Source organism: Triturus cristatus, chromosome 7 (genome assembly GCF_964204655.1).
Source record: "Triturus cristatus chromosome 7, aTriCri1.1, whole genome shotgun sequence".
NCBI classification, from domain to species: Eukaryota; Metazoa; Chordata; class Amphibia; order Caudata; family Salamandridae; genus Triturus; species Triturus cristatus.
The window spans coordinates 658,286,084-658,303,016 of record NC_140590.1 but is presented as its reverse complement, the minus strand read 5'-3'; the positions used below and the strand labels follow the sequence as shown (position 1 = coordinate 658,303,016).

General features: G+C 46.0%; 1 protein-coding gene across 1 annotated transcript in view; it reads left to right on the top strand.

Annotated features, from left to right (window-relative positions):
- LOC146810305 (actin-related protein 2/3 complex subunit 1A-B-like) overlaps positions 1-16,933 on the top strand; it is a 164,359-nt gene that overhangs the window by 51,461 nt on the left and 95,965 nt on the right. Inside the window, exons 4-5 of the mRNA XM_085617302.1 lie at positions 2,046-2,268; positions 9,810-9,917. Coding sequence (XP_085473428.1) covers positions 2,046-2,268; positions 9,810-9,917 — 331 coding nt within the window. The remainder of the gene's footprint in view (positions 1-2,045; positions 2,269-9,809; positions 9,918-16,933) is intronic.

Below are 16,933 nucleotides of genomic sequence, written 5' to 3'. Positions count from 1 at the left end.
AGGGTGCAGGTTTGTAAGACGGCAACGTGCGAATTCTATGGTAGTAAAACCGTACTGAAATTAAGAAAGAACATAATCATTGTGGCATCTCTCATGTTTAGAGTTAGCCTGCTTGTGGTTGAGTATCGTGCCACTGTAGTCCCTTTTCTATGTCGGCTGGTGATGTCATTGCAATTCTTCTATGTCCATGGTTGCTGCCAGTTTGTTCTCCTCTGTCGAGGTCTGTGGCCATCTGTCTCAGTTTTGGTTTTGAAAAGCCTCCATCTGCGGGGTGTGGCTAGTGCCCATCCACACTGCTGGGTTGCTGGGTGGATTGCCTCTGAAAAAATCAGCAAGTTCCTTTGCCACTTAGGTGTTGTGCTGCGCGTTTGAAACCTAGGATGGCTAGAACTCAGTCATACTGGTGAGGTCCAGAAGCAGAATGATGGCAATCGTTCATGTCAAGGTCTCCTCAGGAGTATTTCAGATCCTCTCCATCCCAGGGCAGGTACATATAACCTATGCACACTGAAGCTTGCTGCCATCTGGCCTCTGCCTCGGTGCTGGGGCTTTCCATACTCCCATTTCAGGGCCCCACTAGCATGATGGGAAGTCAAAGATGCCCCTCCGTATACAGATTCATACAACTACTACAACGAAGGGGCCTTTTTTGGTGCCCAGGCAAGCTCTCTATATTACAAACAATAGTGGCAATCATCCCACGGCGGAATTGACAGATCAGTGTAAACTGACCAATAGCTGAATGGCATTTCCAACAGCCGGTTGATAAGGGGGGCTGTGTGTGGGTTGTAAAGCTGGGCTGTGTGTGGGTTGTGAAGCTCTCCCAAAGCCGACCTGAAAAGATTTGAGTGATTTTTCTAGAATATTAACTTCTGGTTTGAGCACAAAACTGTACACCACTTTAATTTATTTCAACATCAATAACATCCCTTTTCATGCACCCTTCTTTCTTTCTGAGGCTCCGGAGGGGAAATGGCCTTAGAAGATGATTTGATGTTTCCCAATATTTTGATTATGCAGGACTTCTTTTCACTGTGATAGGACGTCTTTTTAGACATTTCAGAGAGGCTTAGTTGGACTATCTGCCCACTTGTTCCATATAATACATGGAAGATAAGGTCTCTGGGAAACGCCTTAGCAGGAAGTCCTACCTCAGCAAGATGAAATCTTGCCTCCTCAGTATGGAGCATCGAATGAGAAAGACTGAGGGCCTCATTTACAATAGAATGGCGTCGCGCGGTGCTCCAAGCAATTTTGCAGCACCACGCTGCGACATTTAAAATTGCAGTAATGTGGCGTATTTACAAGAACACAGTGCATTTCTGTACTGACCCCTGCGCTGGCGCTAAAAAAGCAGGCTAGCACCAATTCAGGCACCCTTGTGCCAGGTTGCATCGGTGCCTGCGTTGGGGTGAAGATTGATTTTGTGCAGGAAGTGACACCTTTCTGCACAAAATCAATCAATGGAGGCAATTTCCTCCTTCTATGTGTGCTGCAGAATGCAGAACTCATAGAAGGAGGAAATAACTAGGAGAAATAAGGATATTTTTCCTCTTTGCGCCTCCCTAACACCACCCCTGGGGTGCCTTTAGAATCTGACACATTCACAGGTTTGTGATTCCTTGTAAATCTGGGACTGCTTCAGATTCCGTGGGAACACCCACAGCAACACCCATGGAACGAATGCCCCTTTCATGCAGTTTTCTGCATGAAAGAGGCACATATTTACAAGGCCATGAAAAGCCATGCAAAGTGGCTTTGTGTGGCCCTGTAAATATGCTGCGGCACATTGCGCCACTGGGGCGTCAAAAAAGTGACGCTCTGGTGGCGCAAAAGTGACGCTAGGGACTCGTAAATGACACCCTGAGTGTTCCAGAGATTGTCATGTCCTCTCCAGGGCCACAGAAAATAAAGGGTCTGGTATGCCCTCGGGGCACTAGTGTTTCAGTAGTCAAATAGCTTTTATTAAATATCTCTTTAACTAATTCAGAATCTAATTGAGTCTGGTAAAGAGATGCATATTCATTGGCATATAACCCCTACAGGTATTGACTGGGCACCGGAATCCAACCTCATTGTGACATGTGCAGTGGACAGAAATGCCTACGTCTGGAACCTGAAAGATGGTGTGTGGAAGCCAACACTGGTGCTGCTGCGCATCAACCGGGCTGCCACATGCGTTAAGTGGTCCCCACAGGAGAATAAGTTTGCTGTGGGAAGTGGCTCCCAAACCATCTCCATCTGCTATTTTGAGAAGGAAAACGACTGGTACGTAGAAGAATCCTGTCCAGGCTCTCATAATTATGTGGTAACCAAGGATCGAGCCCATTGGCATGTTGCCCTAACACTCAAATGCAGAGAGAAATGGCTCTGAAAATTGTCAAAATGGCATAATAGATAGTTAGTGAATAGACTAGAAAAGTAGTGTTCACAAGCTAGTGTCAAAGTAACTTCAATATAAACCCTGAGACTATGTTAGATCCTCTGTGTATCAGTAAAGCTTGCCATTGTTCACTGACTTTGGCCCTTGACACCAATATTATTTCATGCCGGGTAAATCACTTTATCTCTCTGTGACTCAAGTAGTTAAATGTGAAATGTAAAATATAAAAGCAGCTGTACAGCGTACTGATCCAATTACATGTTCATCACTTGCTTTCTGTAATCTGGTTTTTACAAACCCAAATTCTGATCTATTCCTTTTACAGAACCATATATTCAAGATAACATAACATAATTTTTAAAGGGCATGTTTATTCTTGCGTCTCTATGTGCTGGAATACCAGTTGTTTTTTGTTATCCAGCTCAATGGCATTTTATTACCCTCAGAAGGATGAAAGGCGGAGTGGAACTGTCAGGCTTCGAACCTGTGACCATGAGATCAAAGAGAGGCTTGTGGAGTAGATGCATTAGTCCACTTAATGAACTCTTCTCACTTCTTTCTAATGTGAAACCGAAGAGATACCGCATGTAGTGTGTGGAATTTCCTTCCAACGCCAATGACATGGACATCAACAATTAAATAGGTTGCCCCGTGGCCAGAATGCATCCTAGCGTTGTTCTAGTGTTTTCCAAGTTTAGCGCCATCTTTGCTACATACCAACCAGAAAACCATTTCACAAAAAAGCGTGCCCTAAGGAAAAAATGGATCGAATCCAATATTCACCAGTGTGGTACTCGTTTGATGAGGACTTGAGGAAACAAACTTTAGCTGGCAGCTGTATTAGATGAAGAGATTTCAACAAGGAAAAAGAGATGTAACATGAATAGTGCACTGTGTTTGTTTCAGACATAGGTCCGTTTCGTTTTTCACATTTGAAAAGTCGTAGAAACTCTGTTTGCCTTGTGCCTCAATACATACGTTGAAAAAATGGTGCAATCAGTTATTTTTAGATTTGTAGAGTAGGACACTCCACCGTCAGACCCCAACCCTCCCTCTGCCCCAGAATTAGAATGTCTGTGGAATTTGAAAACTTTCAGTTACTACCCACATCCAATCATGCCCCATATTGGGAGAAACCTGAAAACGTGCCAATTTACTCATCACTGTTCCAATGAACCTTGACTTTGATGAATCACAGACTCTTAATCCAAAGTGAATTTGATTTACTATAAAGCCAAGAATAATTGGACGAGCAAGCACCTCAAGATGAGGGTATGGAAATACATTGGAACTAATACAAAGCCAAACCTACGGGTGAAATTAAGACGATGCAGCATACATAGAATAACCAATTCCAGAAGCAGGACACAAAAGATGATAGCTCCAATATTGAGTGTCCTCTTCATTGGAGGTTCGTAGGTAAAGAGCATTAGTCTGTCCCTACACTATCACTAACATGACATCCCTGCTCAGCGTTTTCCCCAGGCAAGTTATGAAGAAGGTGTAAGCATGTGAAGGCTTCCTAAGAAGCCCATTCGCGTTGAATGGGTCAAGTAGCATAACGCTACAGAGCTCGTTCTAAGATGATCTCTTCTCTCAATGCAAGGCAATAGTTCCGGACTCTGTCCCTAACTCAAATACATGAACTTGTAGAAAAACGTCCCACAATGCTATGCAGCATCACCCTATCCACGCAAGCCACTTCCTTGTAGGTAACTTTCCATGCGGCAGCAATGCTCCCAGGCCTTGGCTCGATGACCTTGATTCCCAGGCTCACTCTAGTGAGAAAGAACACATCCTACATTATCAGCATCGCCGTTCAATGTATCTTCTCTTCCCTGAGCCTTACTCCTAAAACAAAGACATTATTCTAATGAACAAAGATACATTTCTCCACCTGCAACAGAAATGTGAGGAAGAACAAGTTTCACATGCACACAAACTTTACTAGCAAGTCTAATATGAGAGCTTCGGGGAGAAATACACGTTAGGCCTACAGAATTCGCCCAACATAAGAAATAGCACGTAAATTCATAAAGCACATGTATAAATGAAAATTATTACTGAGCACATTTAAATCGATGTATTACATAAGCACACACATTATAAAAATCTTCAATAGCTACATGCACAATTCTACACATTAAGGTTTACATCTAGTCACACTTCAATTTTCACATTATTGTAGTGCACGATCTAATAGCATAAATAACACAATAAAGGATTATATGCGGACGTGACCTACTCATGGTTATAATGCACCCATACAAATGACAGAGCAAACCTGGGCTCTATCATCATCTTAGTTATTCTTCACTTTTGTTTCAATGCTGCTCCTTATATGCAGCTCAGTCAGTGCTCTTCATGGGTGTAGCAGTGCTTGGATGTCAGCAGTGTACCACTGATAGAGCATAATGCTTCAGTATCTGCACAAGTAACAGTCTGTGCTGCAAGCACATATCTCTCCGTCCGTGTGCACAGGCACTACTCCCAAAGAGGCATATATCTCAATCCAAAAGGGCGGGTTGAAGTCGCAGTCCAACAAACCAGCAACCATATCCCCGATGTGTAATGAGGCTGTAATCGGGAGCATACATGTTTTCCCACTGGTATTATGCATGGAGCAAATTTGATGCAAAATGTATTTGTTCATTTTGCTCCTGTGAAAAACGTGATCATGAAAGCTGAGGGTGAGCACATTTTACATTTTTTGTCCAACACTGGCACTTAATGCCATGCTGAGATCTTTGTAACCAGTCCTGCAAAGTCAGTTCATTTTGAGGAAATGGCATGCTCCAGGTTTGTGAAGGCAGAGATTGAGTCCCAGGTGGCTGTTTGCAGTATGTGGCTGGTAACAGAGGCATCAGTGGAAGGAAACTGAATGCCAGTTCCGCAACTGAACAGAGGGAGGCAGATCCTCTTCTTTTTGGGGCAGTTGACACAAAATCAAAACTGATGTAGGTCTGAAGACATATGCACCCGATGTACTAAAGATTTGCTGGACATTCAGGTGCAGCAAAGTGACATGAAAGTAAAGAGTCATTCAATTTTCATGTACAAGAGTGTACTTTGGCTGAAAGTCTGAGCGAGCACACCGCTAAACAGAATTGCATCACATAGTACAAAACCCCTGGTTATGGATGCAAATTGGGCATTACATTGAGAGAAATGTTTAAACGTCCATTGGAATCAATGCAAACCCACATCTACTAAAGGCTCACAAGGTAGCGTGACCTATCATTTTATGAAAAATGACTGCAATGCGTAAAGTACACGTCGTATGATTTACCATTGGGAGATCGTCAGTAGGCAAATCCTCTGACCTCTTGGTCTTAGAACTGCATTCTCCCAAGCAGCTCCGCTGTCTGCGCGCACCTCATACACCTCCCCTTGGTAGGTGTTTGATGGTGCCCAGGTCTACCTCATGCTCACTTCGCTCCACTCGGCCCGTTTTCCCTGCTCCTGGTGTGTTTAACCTTTTCTTTTTCCACTGTATACCAACTCTTGCCTTTTTCTGGGTCTTCTGTTATCGACTATTGTTTTTGTATTGTTGCATTGTAGCGTTGCCCCTTGTTGACTATTGTTTTTGTATTGTAGCGTTGCCCCTTGTCACTCCTGCCGCTGCGCCCCCTGCGGCCCCTCTCCCCTGCCGGTTCCCTCTCCCAGCTGCAATTCCCTCTCCCCTTCCCTATTTATGGTGGCCGCTGCGGGGGACGTGTGCAAGTCCTCTGACCTCTTGGTCTTAGAACTGCACTCTCCCCAGCAGCTCCACTGTCTGCACGCACCTCATCCACCTCCTCCTGGTAAGTGTTCGAGGCTCCTCAGGTCCACCTCCTGCTCGCTTTGCTCCCCTTGGCCCGTATCCCTTGCTCCTGCTCCTGGTGTGTTTAACCTTTTCTTTATCCACTGTATTCCAACTCGTACCTTTTTCTGAGTCTTCTTTTATTGACTATTGTTTTTGTATTGTTGCATTGTAGCGTTGCCCCTTGTTGACTATTGTTTTTGTATTGTAGCGTTGCCCCTTGTCACTCCTGCCGCTGCTTCCCCTGCAGCCTCTCCACCCAGTCGGTCCCCGCTTCCCAGCTGCAAGTCCCTCCCCCTTCCCTATTTATGCGCACTCAACCCCTGATGGAACAACAGCTGCCAGCAGTCCACGCCGAACACGACCCACAGACAGCTCTCCTGCACAACTGCCGCCAGTCCTTCACCCAAACCGCCCCGACCGCAAGCACCGCCGACACCGACGCCCTATGGTGCATCCTCCTCAACGTGCGCTCCATGCACAGACACACTGTGAAAATCTGCAGCCTCCTGGACTCACTCTCACCCGACGTCACCTTCTTCACTGAAACCTGGATCAACGACTCCTCAGCCCCTGACATCGCCATCACTATCCCAGACGGGTACAAGATCCAGAGGAAGGACCGCCCCAACAACCCGGGAGGAGGCATCGCCATCGCGCACAAAAACTCCCTCCGCCTCACCGCCTCCAGCGAAAACTTGCCTGCCGCCGAACACCTGCACTTCCAGGTCCAGACCAGCCCCAACTCCACACTCCGAGGCCCCCTCGCCTACAGACGCCCCGGCCCCTGGGCCCTCTTCGCCGACACCATCACCGAACTCATCACACCCCAAGCAATTGCCGCCACAGACTTCTTACTCATCTGATACCTGAACTTTCACCACGACAACCCCAGCGACCCCAACTCCGCCACCCTACATGACAAACTCACCAACATCAGGCTGAAAGAACTCATCAGCACACCGACCCACAAGGCAGGACACACTCTCGACCCCATTTTCGCTGGAGGAAGCAGCATCCACTTCAGTCACACCACACAACCCCCTTGGACTGACCACCACTGTGTACACCTCCTCGTCAACAAACCCAAGCCACCGAACCTGCTCCGTGCCCACGAGAAGGAACTGGAGCAAAGTCACCAAGGAACAACTGAACTCCACCCTAAATGGCAACACCCCCACCACTGCAACCGGCGCTAACCACGCAGCACCAGAATTCCACACTTTGATCGCCAACTGCGCAGACAAGCTTGCCCCCCAATCCCGACAAGCAGTGCCCCAGAAAAGCCGCCTGATTCACCACTGACCCCCAAGAAGCCAGATGCACCTGCAGGCGCCTGGAGAAGAACTGGAAAAACAGCAAGACACCTGAAAACTACACCACCTACAAGGACGCCATGACGGAATACCAACAGCGCATCAGAACCACCAAAAGGACTTTCATCCACAACAGAATCCTCACCAACTCCAGCAACCCCAAGGAACTCTTCAACGTCATTCAGGAATTCACCAAGCCCCACATCACCCCCTCCCAGGGCCTCTGCGACAAACTCAGATCCTACTTCCACCTGAAGATAAAGAACTTCCACAGCAACTTCAACAACCATACCCCTGACCCCGCAGCCAGCCCTCCCCCTTTGACAACGCCAACCAGCCCACTCTCTCCGTCTGAACACCGATCACGACAGAAAAGACCACCACGACCATGAAAAGCATCCACTCCGGGGCCCCCACAGACCCCTGCCCTCCACACATATACCACAGAGCCACCACCGCCATTGCACCCATACTACAAAGCACCATTAACACCACCCTCAGGACTAGCTCCTTCCCCGACGACTGGAAATGCGCAGAAGTCAGGCCCCCGCTCAAGAAGCCCTAAGAAGACCCGACGGACCTCAAAAACTACCGGCCCATCTCGCTCCTCCCCTTTGCGTCGAAAGTCGCCGAGAAGACCGTCAACGCAAAACTGACAAAGTTCATTGAAGACAACGCCATCCTCGACCCTTCTCAATCGGATTCCGGAGCAACCACAGCACCGAGACCGCCCTACTCGCAGCTACCGACAACATCCGCACCCTCCTCAACCAAGGCCACACTGCAGCGCTGATTCTACTCGACTTATCAGCAGCTTTCGTCTCCCACTGCGCACCCGCAGCCAGACTACACAACGCTGGCATACAAGGCACCGCCCTCAACTGGATCCGATCGTTCCTCACTGGCAGAAGCCAAAGGATCAGACTACCACCCTTTCTCTCCAAACCAACGGAAATCAATTGCGGAGTCCGACAGGGATCATAACTAAGCCCAACCCTCTTCAACATCTTCATGGCTCTCCTCGCCACCATTGTCCGACAGCACGGGCTCAGCATAGTCTCCTAAGCCGATGACACCCAACTCATCCTCTCCTTCACCAAGGACCCCGCCACCACCAGACTCAACTTCCAGGAAGGAATGCAGAAGGCCGCAGCCTGGATGAGCAACAGCGGCTTAAATCTCAACTCGGAGAAGACAAAAGTCCTCGTCCTCTGAAACACCCCATCGGAATGGAACAACACCTGGTGGCTCACCACCCAGGTCAGTCCCCCGACCCCCACCGACCACGCCAAAAACCTCGGCATCGTACTTGACTCCTCCTTCTCCATGAACCGACAGGTTAACGCCGTCGCCTCCAGTTGTTTTAACACCCTCCGCATCCTCCGTAAAACTTTCAAATGGATCCCCCCTGAGGCAAGGAAGACAGCCACTCACGCACTCATTACCGGCAGGTTGGACTATGGAAACGCCCTCTACGCCGGGTTCAACAAGTTTCTACTCCGCAAACTCCAGATGATACAGACCCAGACGCCAGACTCGTCTTCGGTATCCCTCGACACGAACACATCAGTTGACACCTACACAAGCTCCACTGGCCTTCAAGATACTCACCCACGCCTATAAATGCCTACACAGCACCGGACCCCATTAATTCAGCAACAGAATCGCCCTCCACGTACTCAAAAGAAACCTCCGCTCCACCAACCTCTTCCTCGTTGAAACCCCACGCATCCACAGAGCCAGGGCAGGGGGAATATCCCTCGCCTACATTGCGGCCAAGACCTGGAACGAGCTCCCGACCAACATCAGACGCGCCCCTTACCTGAACAGCTTCAGGAAGGCTCTGAAAACCTGTCGCTTCGACTGGACGGAACTGCTGACCCCCCCAGCGCCTTGAGACCCTCTCGAGTAGTGCGCTTATAATCCCCCTGATTGATTGATTGATTGATTGAGTATGGAGAGCATAGCGCTTGAGGGTATGCCTCTAAAAATTATAACAGATCCTTTTCAATAGACTTTTCTGCATGGTGGATTGTTGAATCACGTTTAGTATCACACAATCAAAGCGTTATGTGTGTTCTTGTGGCTGATGATGCCATTGGCACACAAAACCTAGAAAACATGATGCTGCATACTTTATATCTGTATGTCAAAGAATATAGAGGGGCGATGCTGTTTGAAAGTCTCCCAATTTTCTGTTTGGTCACTCTGCCTATTGACTGCAAAGGGTGTTGAGAGAAGAAACATTGTGTGTGTATGTACAAAATGGCGTGTGCGCTAATCCACCATTCCTTGACTTCTTTGATAGGTGGCTGAGCAAACACATCAAGAAGTCCATCCGATCCACCATACTTAACCTGGCCTGGCATCCCAACAATGTCTTGCTGGCTGCAGGATCCAGTGATTTCAACTGCAGGTACCGCCTCTCATCATTATAAAGTCAAATTCCTGAGGTGTTATTCAAGCTGAGTTACAATACAATAACCAAAGCTGGCACCAGAGACACTGGAATAGTTCTAGAAGGACAATTGCCTAATGCAACATATCCCATTCTCCCTCTGACACCTGGAAAGGGTAGCAGATAAGAATTTTAAGCCGGGGAATTTTACTCCTAAATTTTGGAAGTTGGCAGTGACCAGGGGCAAAATGTTCGCTAAACAATTGACACCTTGTGCACAGATAACAGAGAGGCTTAACAGACTCACAAAGCTAACATGAGGGCACACATACACACCCTTGCAGCGATAACAGGCCCTATATCTTGAGTAACATCTTCAGAAAGTTCTCGCCCTATACTTAAAAGGGTTTTGAGAAGACTTATCTAATTTGTGATCGTGCACTGATGAAACATTGTATTCTTTATGAAACATTCTCCTTAAACAGGACCTTGGCAACTGAACCCATCGCAAAACCAGCATTTTCACTACTTGCTTCATAGGCGGCATGCCCTCCATTACGCTTTGGCATGTGAATGCTGAAAGCCTCATTTGTAAGGGAAAACCTAAAAAAGAAGAAAATAAAAAAATAGACCCGTTTTTTAGCATAACAAATGTAAAAAAACATATAGATGAGGCATTTACCTACGGATCATCGCCCTTTGAAATGAAATTGAATCTGGCTAAATATTTAGAAAAAAGAAAATTCACCCTAAAGCATGTATTTAAAAAGCATGCTGAAAATGTAAACTATCCTGTGCAAGGAAACGCAAATTCTTTGTGTGAGGGGCATTTTCAAAGAAGTCCAAGTTCAAAATACTTGCTTTTGCAAATTGGGTGTACTCCAGACAACAGTGACTCATACATTCCAGACTTACATTTGTGTGGTTTCCAAAAATGGGGATTTTGTTTTTGCCAAATAACGCTACTTCTCTAAACATCTTATTAAGGTAGCATTGGTGCAAGAAAGGGCTTTCTTCTTTCTTGATTCATGTTTCAGTGCACCCTTTTGTTTTTAGAATCGGCCTAATTTCAGCTTCTAAATGGTGGCCTGTTTTTGGAAGTCCTTGTACCCCTCTTTCTTCTCATTTGAACCATATGCATGTAGCCGCAAAATAACACGCCATGCTGAAGTCGGTTTCCAGTCAGTTGCAGTCACTGACGAAGCTGAAAACGATTCACACATTTTGGAGCCCTTCCTGAAGTGTCATCACAAATTTCCATTTCCTTAGAATGCGCTTAGAATTTGAGCCGTACTCCTTGCTGTGTAATCATATTACCAAACTAAAACAGCAGTTAAAGAATGTTTTTTTGGATTTAAATTTGCCAACCATTGTAGAAGATGCTATTGTGGTAATGCAAACATAAATAGCACACTTGAAAACGATATTAAATGCATGAAGGATCGAGGCGCAAAGCAATTACTGTTTTTGCACAGTGCTGTGTTGTGACCCAGTACTTTATTTGCACTAGGTTGGATGTCCTAAGGTACTAAAGTCATGTCCAGGTACTCTCTTGAAATTCAGAGTATCAAGAACAGTCACATCATCATCTGTTAAAGAACGTGCAAGGGACCAGAAAATCCGTGTTAGAGCTGTAACACTTCACAAGCTGCCCTGGGAGTGCAGTTTAGAGTGAGATTGGGCACAAGAAACCCCTTGGTAATCAGACATTGGGCCCTGTATGCCACCCACCTGTCTCCCTAATAAAAGTGAAAGGTGCATTCTCTGTGATCCTGCCGCCATTGCAAGGTGCAAAATATTCACTCGGTTTCTATTGACTCTCTTAGACTTCAATATGCGGCCAATTCTCTTCTGCCGGCCACCAACACTCCCTGGTCTGCAGCTCACTCTTATTCAGAATATTCCTTCATTCAGCTGACAACACTTCCACAATCAATAGCTGCACATTTCAGATAACATGGAAAGTTGGGAAGACGCAGCAGAATATCTTTCATAAGTGAGTCATCCTGTTTCATCACTTGAGGGGTCATTCTTTTTGGCAACCAAACTTCTTGGTCCCCATCTGAATGGCCAGAGGAATTAGGAACCCTCCCAATACCTGTAAGGAAGGCAATAAACTTCAGGAGCCCTGATGGAGAACAAACTCACTTTTAGAGGCCAGGTAAATGCAGTTACCTCGTCCTCTTTCTACACCTTGAGGATGATAAAACAAATTCTCCCCTTCATTGCCCCGGGCACACACAGAACGATCGTAACAGCTAGATTATTGTAATGGTCTGTATTTGAATATGCAACAACAACACTTGAACACACTTCAAACCTTACAAAAAGCTGCCGCTTGGCTGCTTTGAAGGTCCCCTAAATTTAAATCTGCTTCTCACGCCATTCATAAATTACACTGGCTCCCAGTTAGGCCACAAATCCGCTTTAAGGCCTTGTGTCCTGCCTGGAAGGCATTGCACGATGCTGGCCCTGATTACTTGAAACAGAATGTACAGTGGTATGAGTCAAACCGGAATTTGTGCTCTCCTGGGGGTAAGAAACTGATAGTCCCTAGGTTCAAACGTGCCAACTGTGGTGGAAGAAGCTTTGTAATATGTACAGCAAAGCATGGAACCTCCTATCCTCTCACATTAGAACCATGTTCAATCTGTAATCCTTTAGGAAAGAATTAAAAACTTGGCTTTTCTGTAACTAACATTACTCCAAACCTTTTTGGCAGAGCTAGTGCCAGGACAGTTCCAGGTAATCATGTGCTTTAAAGGTCACTTTAATATAACATAGCATAACTTGAGAGACCCTTTTACTTCGAAGCATCATTGCACTAGGTTTACCACACTGATGAACTACCTCAGTAGGTATCTTTGTCTGCCCTGGACATAAGCGTGGGATGTACTTCCAGAATATCGTGGATTAAATCTCATGTTATAAAATTATTGTGGCTATAATATTGACTATTAAAATATCAGGAACATATGTATACATAGGAAAGAATAGGTTTACAATACTTAGTTGCAAATATATGTACATTGACAGAAGCGCAACAGAGCCAAATTTCGTGAGGGGCTAAAAAAAAATTCGGGGGGGGGGCTAATTTTTCAAGCAATAGGCAGAGTAGAGCTTCAGGGGCTCTAAGAAGGGGTGAAAAATAACAAAGCCTCATTAACACGCAAATGGTCTTTTAAAGACCTGGGAAGTACTCGGGTGCGGCTGTGTGTGTGCCTGGGAAGCTATCTCATCCTGGGCTGAAACACACGACCGGGATGGGGGGGGGTTGAAGCCCTTTGAGCCCAATGGGCGTTGCACGCCTGTACATTGATGCCATATATGTTTTCAAGGGATGCAGATGTGGAGTTAAGAATAGTAAGTCGATACCTATTCCTACTTTCATGATTTTTTGGTTTTGGATGTTTAAGCTATGACACCTTTGTGGGATGATATTTCTTTCCTCAATATTCTGGCATACAGCCATACCATGATTGCAATGTCATTTTCAGCCTTCATTTTGTGGAAAAGAGAAAATTGACTCTTTGTCTCTTAGACATGAAGACATTATTAACAGAGCACAGAGAAATGGATGCATGTGCTTGCAGTCATGCACACCAGTTGAGGGAGACATTGAGGGTACCAAAACATATAAGCTGCCCCCCCCCCCGTTTTCTGGGTGCTTTCTCCTTCTTTTCCTTTTTTTCTTAGTGCTTTCTCCTTCTTTCCCCCCATTATTTTATTGCATTCTCCATCCTTCCCCCTGTTTGTTTAGTGCTTTCTCCTGCTTTTGGCTTTCTCTGTCCTTTCCCCCTGTTTTTCTGCTCTTGTCTAATTTTTAACTGCTTTCTCCTTCCTCTTCCTCGTTTTTCTGAGTATTTTCTCCTGCTCTTGACTCGTTTTTCACTGCTTTTTTCTTCCTCTCCCCCATTATTCTCAGTGCTTCACCTGCTCTTATCTCATTTTTTGCGACTTTCTCCTTACTTTCCCCCATTATTCTGAGCACTTTCTCCTGCTTTTGCCTCACTTTTTACTGCTTTCTCCTTCCTCTCCCTCGTTTTCGGAGTGCTTTCTTCTGCCTTTGCCTTGTTTTTCACTGCTTTCTCCACAAAGCAGCTAGTAACTCTAGCGCCTTGAGACCCTCACGGGTGATTTACTGTGCTTTACAAATTCTGATTGATTGATTGATTGAAGCAAGAAGGCCTGTGCAATAACACCAAAGATGAAACAAACATTGATGCTGAAGCAAACACTGGAAAAGAGACACAAACATTACACAAAGAGACATCAACGAATCCAGAAAGCTCTCAGCACTGAGAAACCAAAGCAAAAGGGTACAATGTGATTTATGCTACCTAAAATAACATAGCAATATGCAATTTGTATTTTTGTAGTCTTAATTGTAACCTACCTTATTAGCTCTAGAGTGAAAGGTTTAGCTGAATGTGTCAGGATCCGTACCTTCTATATGTTGATGCTGAATATTTATTAGCAGGGGGCTACTGATCTCATGTGATTCACTAAACATTTCAGCAACTATAAGGCTATCAATCAATCAGCTTTATTTCGATATAATGAATATCTTAAAAAGCAGTACATAGACTAATGAACAATAAAAGAATAAAAGGAGCCAATACATAGAAAAATAAACATACATTTCATACTACAAGTGGCGCCAATAAATTAGATAAAAACAGTTAAAAATACAGATTAAACAAGATACAAAAGCCTAATTGATCTAATACGCCAAGCCCATCCTAGGAACTTTGCTAAGCCACAAGCAAAAAGGGCCCGTGGGTCATTTTTCAATATACGTAGGGCCTCCTTGTAATGTCTAGTTCCAAGTTCTCTACAGAGTGGCTTTAACCATCTACTGCGGGGGTCTACATAAGCCGGGCATTCAAACAACAAATGAGGAACAGACTCTGTCCTATTTTCACAGAATGGGCAGGAAGAGATTGTTTGGGCCGGAACCTTCCACCTAGAGGTCAGTTCCCCGACGGGAAGTAGACCTACCCTGAATTGGAAATATAGAGCCCTGTCCCTGCGGTTTGTAATAATATCCAAATATGGTTCACAAAAAGACACATCCTTTACCAAAAGGAAATCCAAGGTGGTCCTGCACAAATTGGCATTACTACTTCTGCCATCGGCTACCCATCTCCAATATATCTTCTTTAGGACAGATTTTGGGGGGGCAGTTGTTCCAAGCGTCGCCTAGGCCAAGATTGCCGAGAAGGCGCTTGACTTCCCTCAACCAACAAATCTTTGGCCAGCCTGGCAGGCCCAATACATCAGTTAAGCCATCCGCGTAGCTAGACATTTCTGGGACTCTCCAGATTCGTGCCCATAAAAGGAGAGGACGGAGCCTAGCCTGATCACTAATTGCCCGAGTACCCATATCTAGAAGCAGTGGAAGGGTTGGAGTACTATGGGGGAGCCCCATTAGATCTTTATGGAATTTACTTTCTGAGCGGGATAACTGATCCACATTGTGTACCCCCAGAGTTCAGCTCCATAAAGTGCTGCACTGACACCCCTTGCCCTGTAGATGTCTAATATAGGGGCAATGGGTTTGAGGGTTGAGGCACGTTGTTCCTTAAGAAGGGCACCCACCACCCTCTTGTGGGTCAGCAGCATCTTTTGGTGGTGACATTTCCAACTCATAGAGTCGCAGAGGCGAATACCGAGGTAATCGAACTCCGTAACCCTCTCGAGGGGAACAGAATCTAAGGTCGGTGGTTTAGCTATCTTTTTCGGGGGGTTAAGGACCAGGTACTTAGTTTTCCCTGTGTTAATAACTAACCCTCTTGCATCACAAAATGATTTAAAGCTAGTTAACAGACTCTGCATGCCTACCAGGGTTTTAGAGATCAGGAGGGTATCATCTGCAAACAGGAGGGTAGGTATTCTTCTGCCAGCCAGGGATGGTGCATCTGCAGGATGTTGCAGCAGGTGCTCCACCACTCCATTAACATACAATGAGAACAGAGTGGGGGCTAGAACACATCCCTGGCGTACCCCTCTATTTACAGGTATTCGTGCTGTTTTTTGTCCCTGATTACCCCACCTGATCTGTGCAAAATTGTCAGCATGTAGTTTAATTAGCATGTTTAATAAGTATGGTGGAATGCCCTGTTCCTCGAGCACACTCCAGAGTTGGCTGCGTGGGACCAGGTCAAAGGCAGTCCGCAGGTCTATAAAAGCGAGATACAGACTGCCTTTGCCCAGTACAACCACCTTCCAATACAGCATCATAAGCCGGAAGGATTGCTCTATCGTCCCCATACCCGATCTAAAACCGGCCTGGAAGTCAGAAAGAATGCCCTTTTCCTCAACCCACTGCAGTACTCTGCCCAAAACCACTTTTCCCGCCACCTTCTGTGAAGAGTCTAAGAGGCTTATGGGGCGATAATTGGCAGGGTCGTTCCGACTCCCTTTTTTAAAGATTGGAACGACCTCAGCACCCTTCCATGAGACCGGGAAAGTTGCCCCATCAAAACTAGCATTCAGTAGGGCAGCAATAAGTTTTCCCCACTCCTCCGGGTTAATGCGTAGCAAGTCCCCTGGTATGCCGTCCGGACCCGCTGCTTTATTGGGGACAAGACATTTGATCGCCCCTACCACTTCCTTGGCTGTAAACAGGAGCTCATCATTAAACTCGCAGGGTACTAAGGGATACTGTTCTGGCAAACTTACCCCCTTACCCGGGAGCATTGTGTAGAGCTGGGAAAAGTGGTCAAACCACGCATCCTCCGGTATGTTGCATGATATCATTGTGTCCACGGGTTTATCCCTAGCTCTTAGTAGGTCCCAGAAACCCTTCGGGTCTTTCCTTGAGCTTGCGGCCTTCAAGTCATACCAAAACTGGTTCTCCCATTCTACCTTTGCCTTAAATATAGCCCTCCTTTAATTGCCCCTAGCAACGCTTATCAGGGCTCCATTCTTGGATTTCACTGCCTTTATTAATTCCCCTTTGGCGTCGCGACAAGCAGGTGAAAACCACCCAGCAATGCCCTTCGTAGCGCCTCTTTTATAAGCCCTTCTTC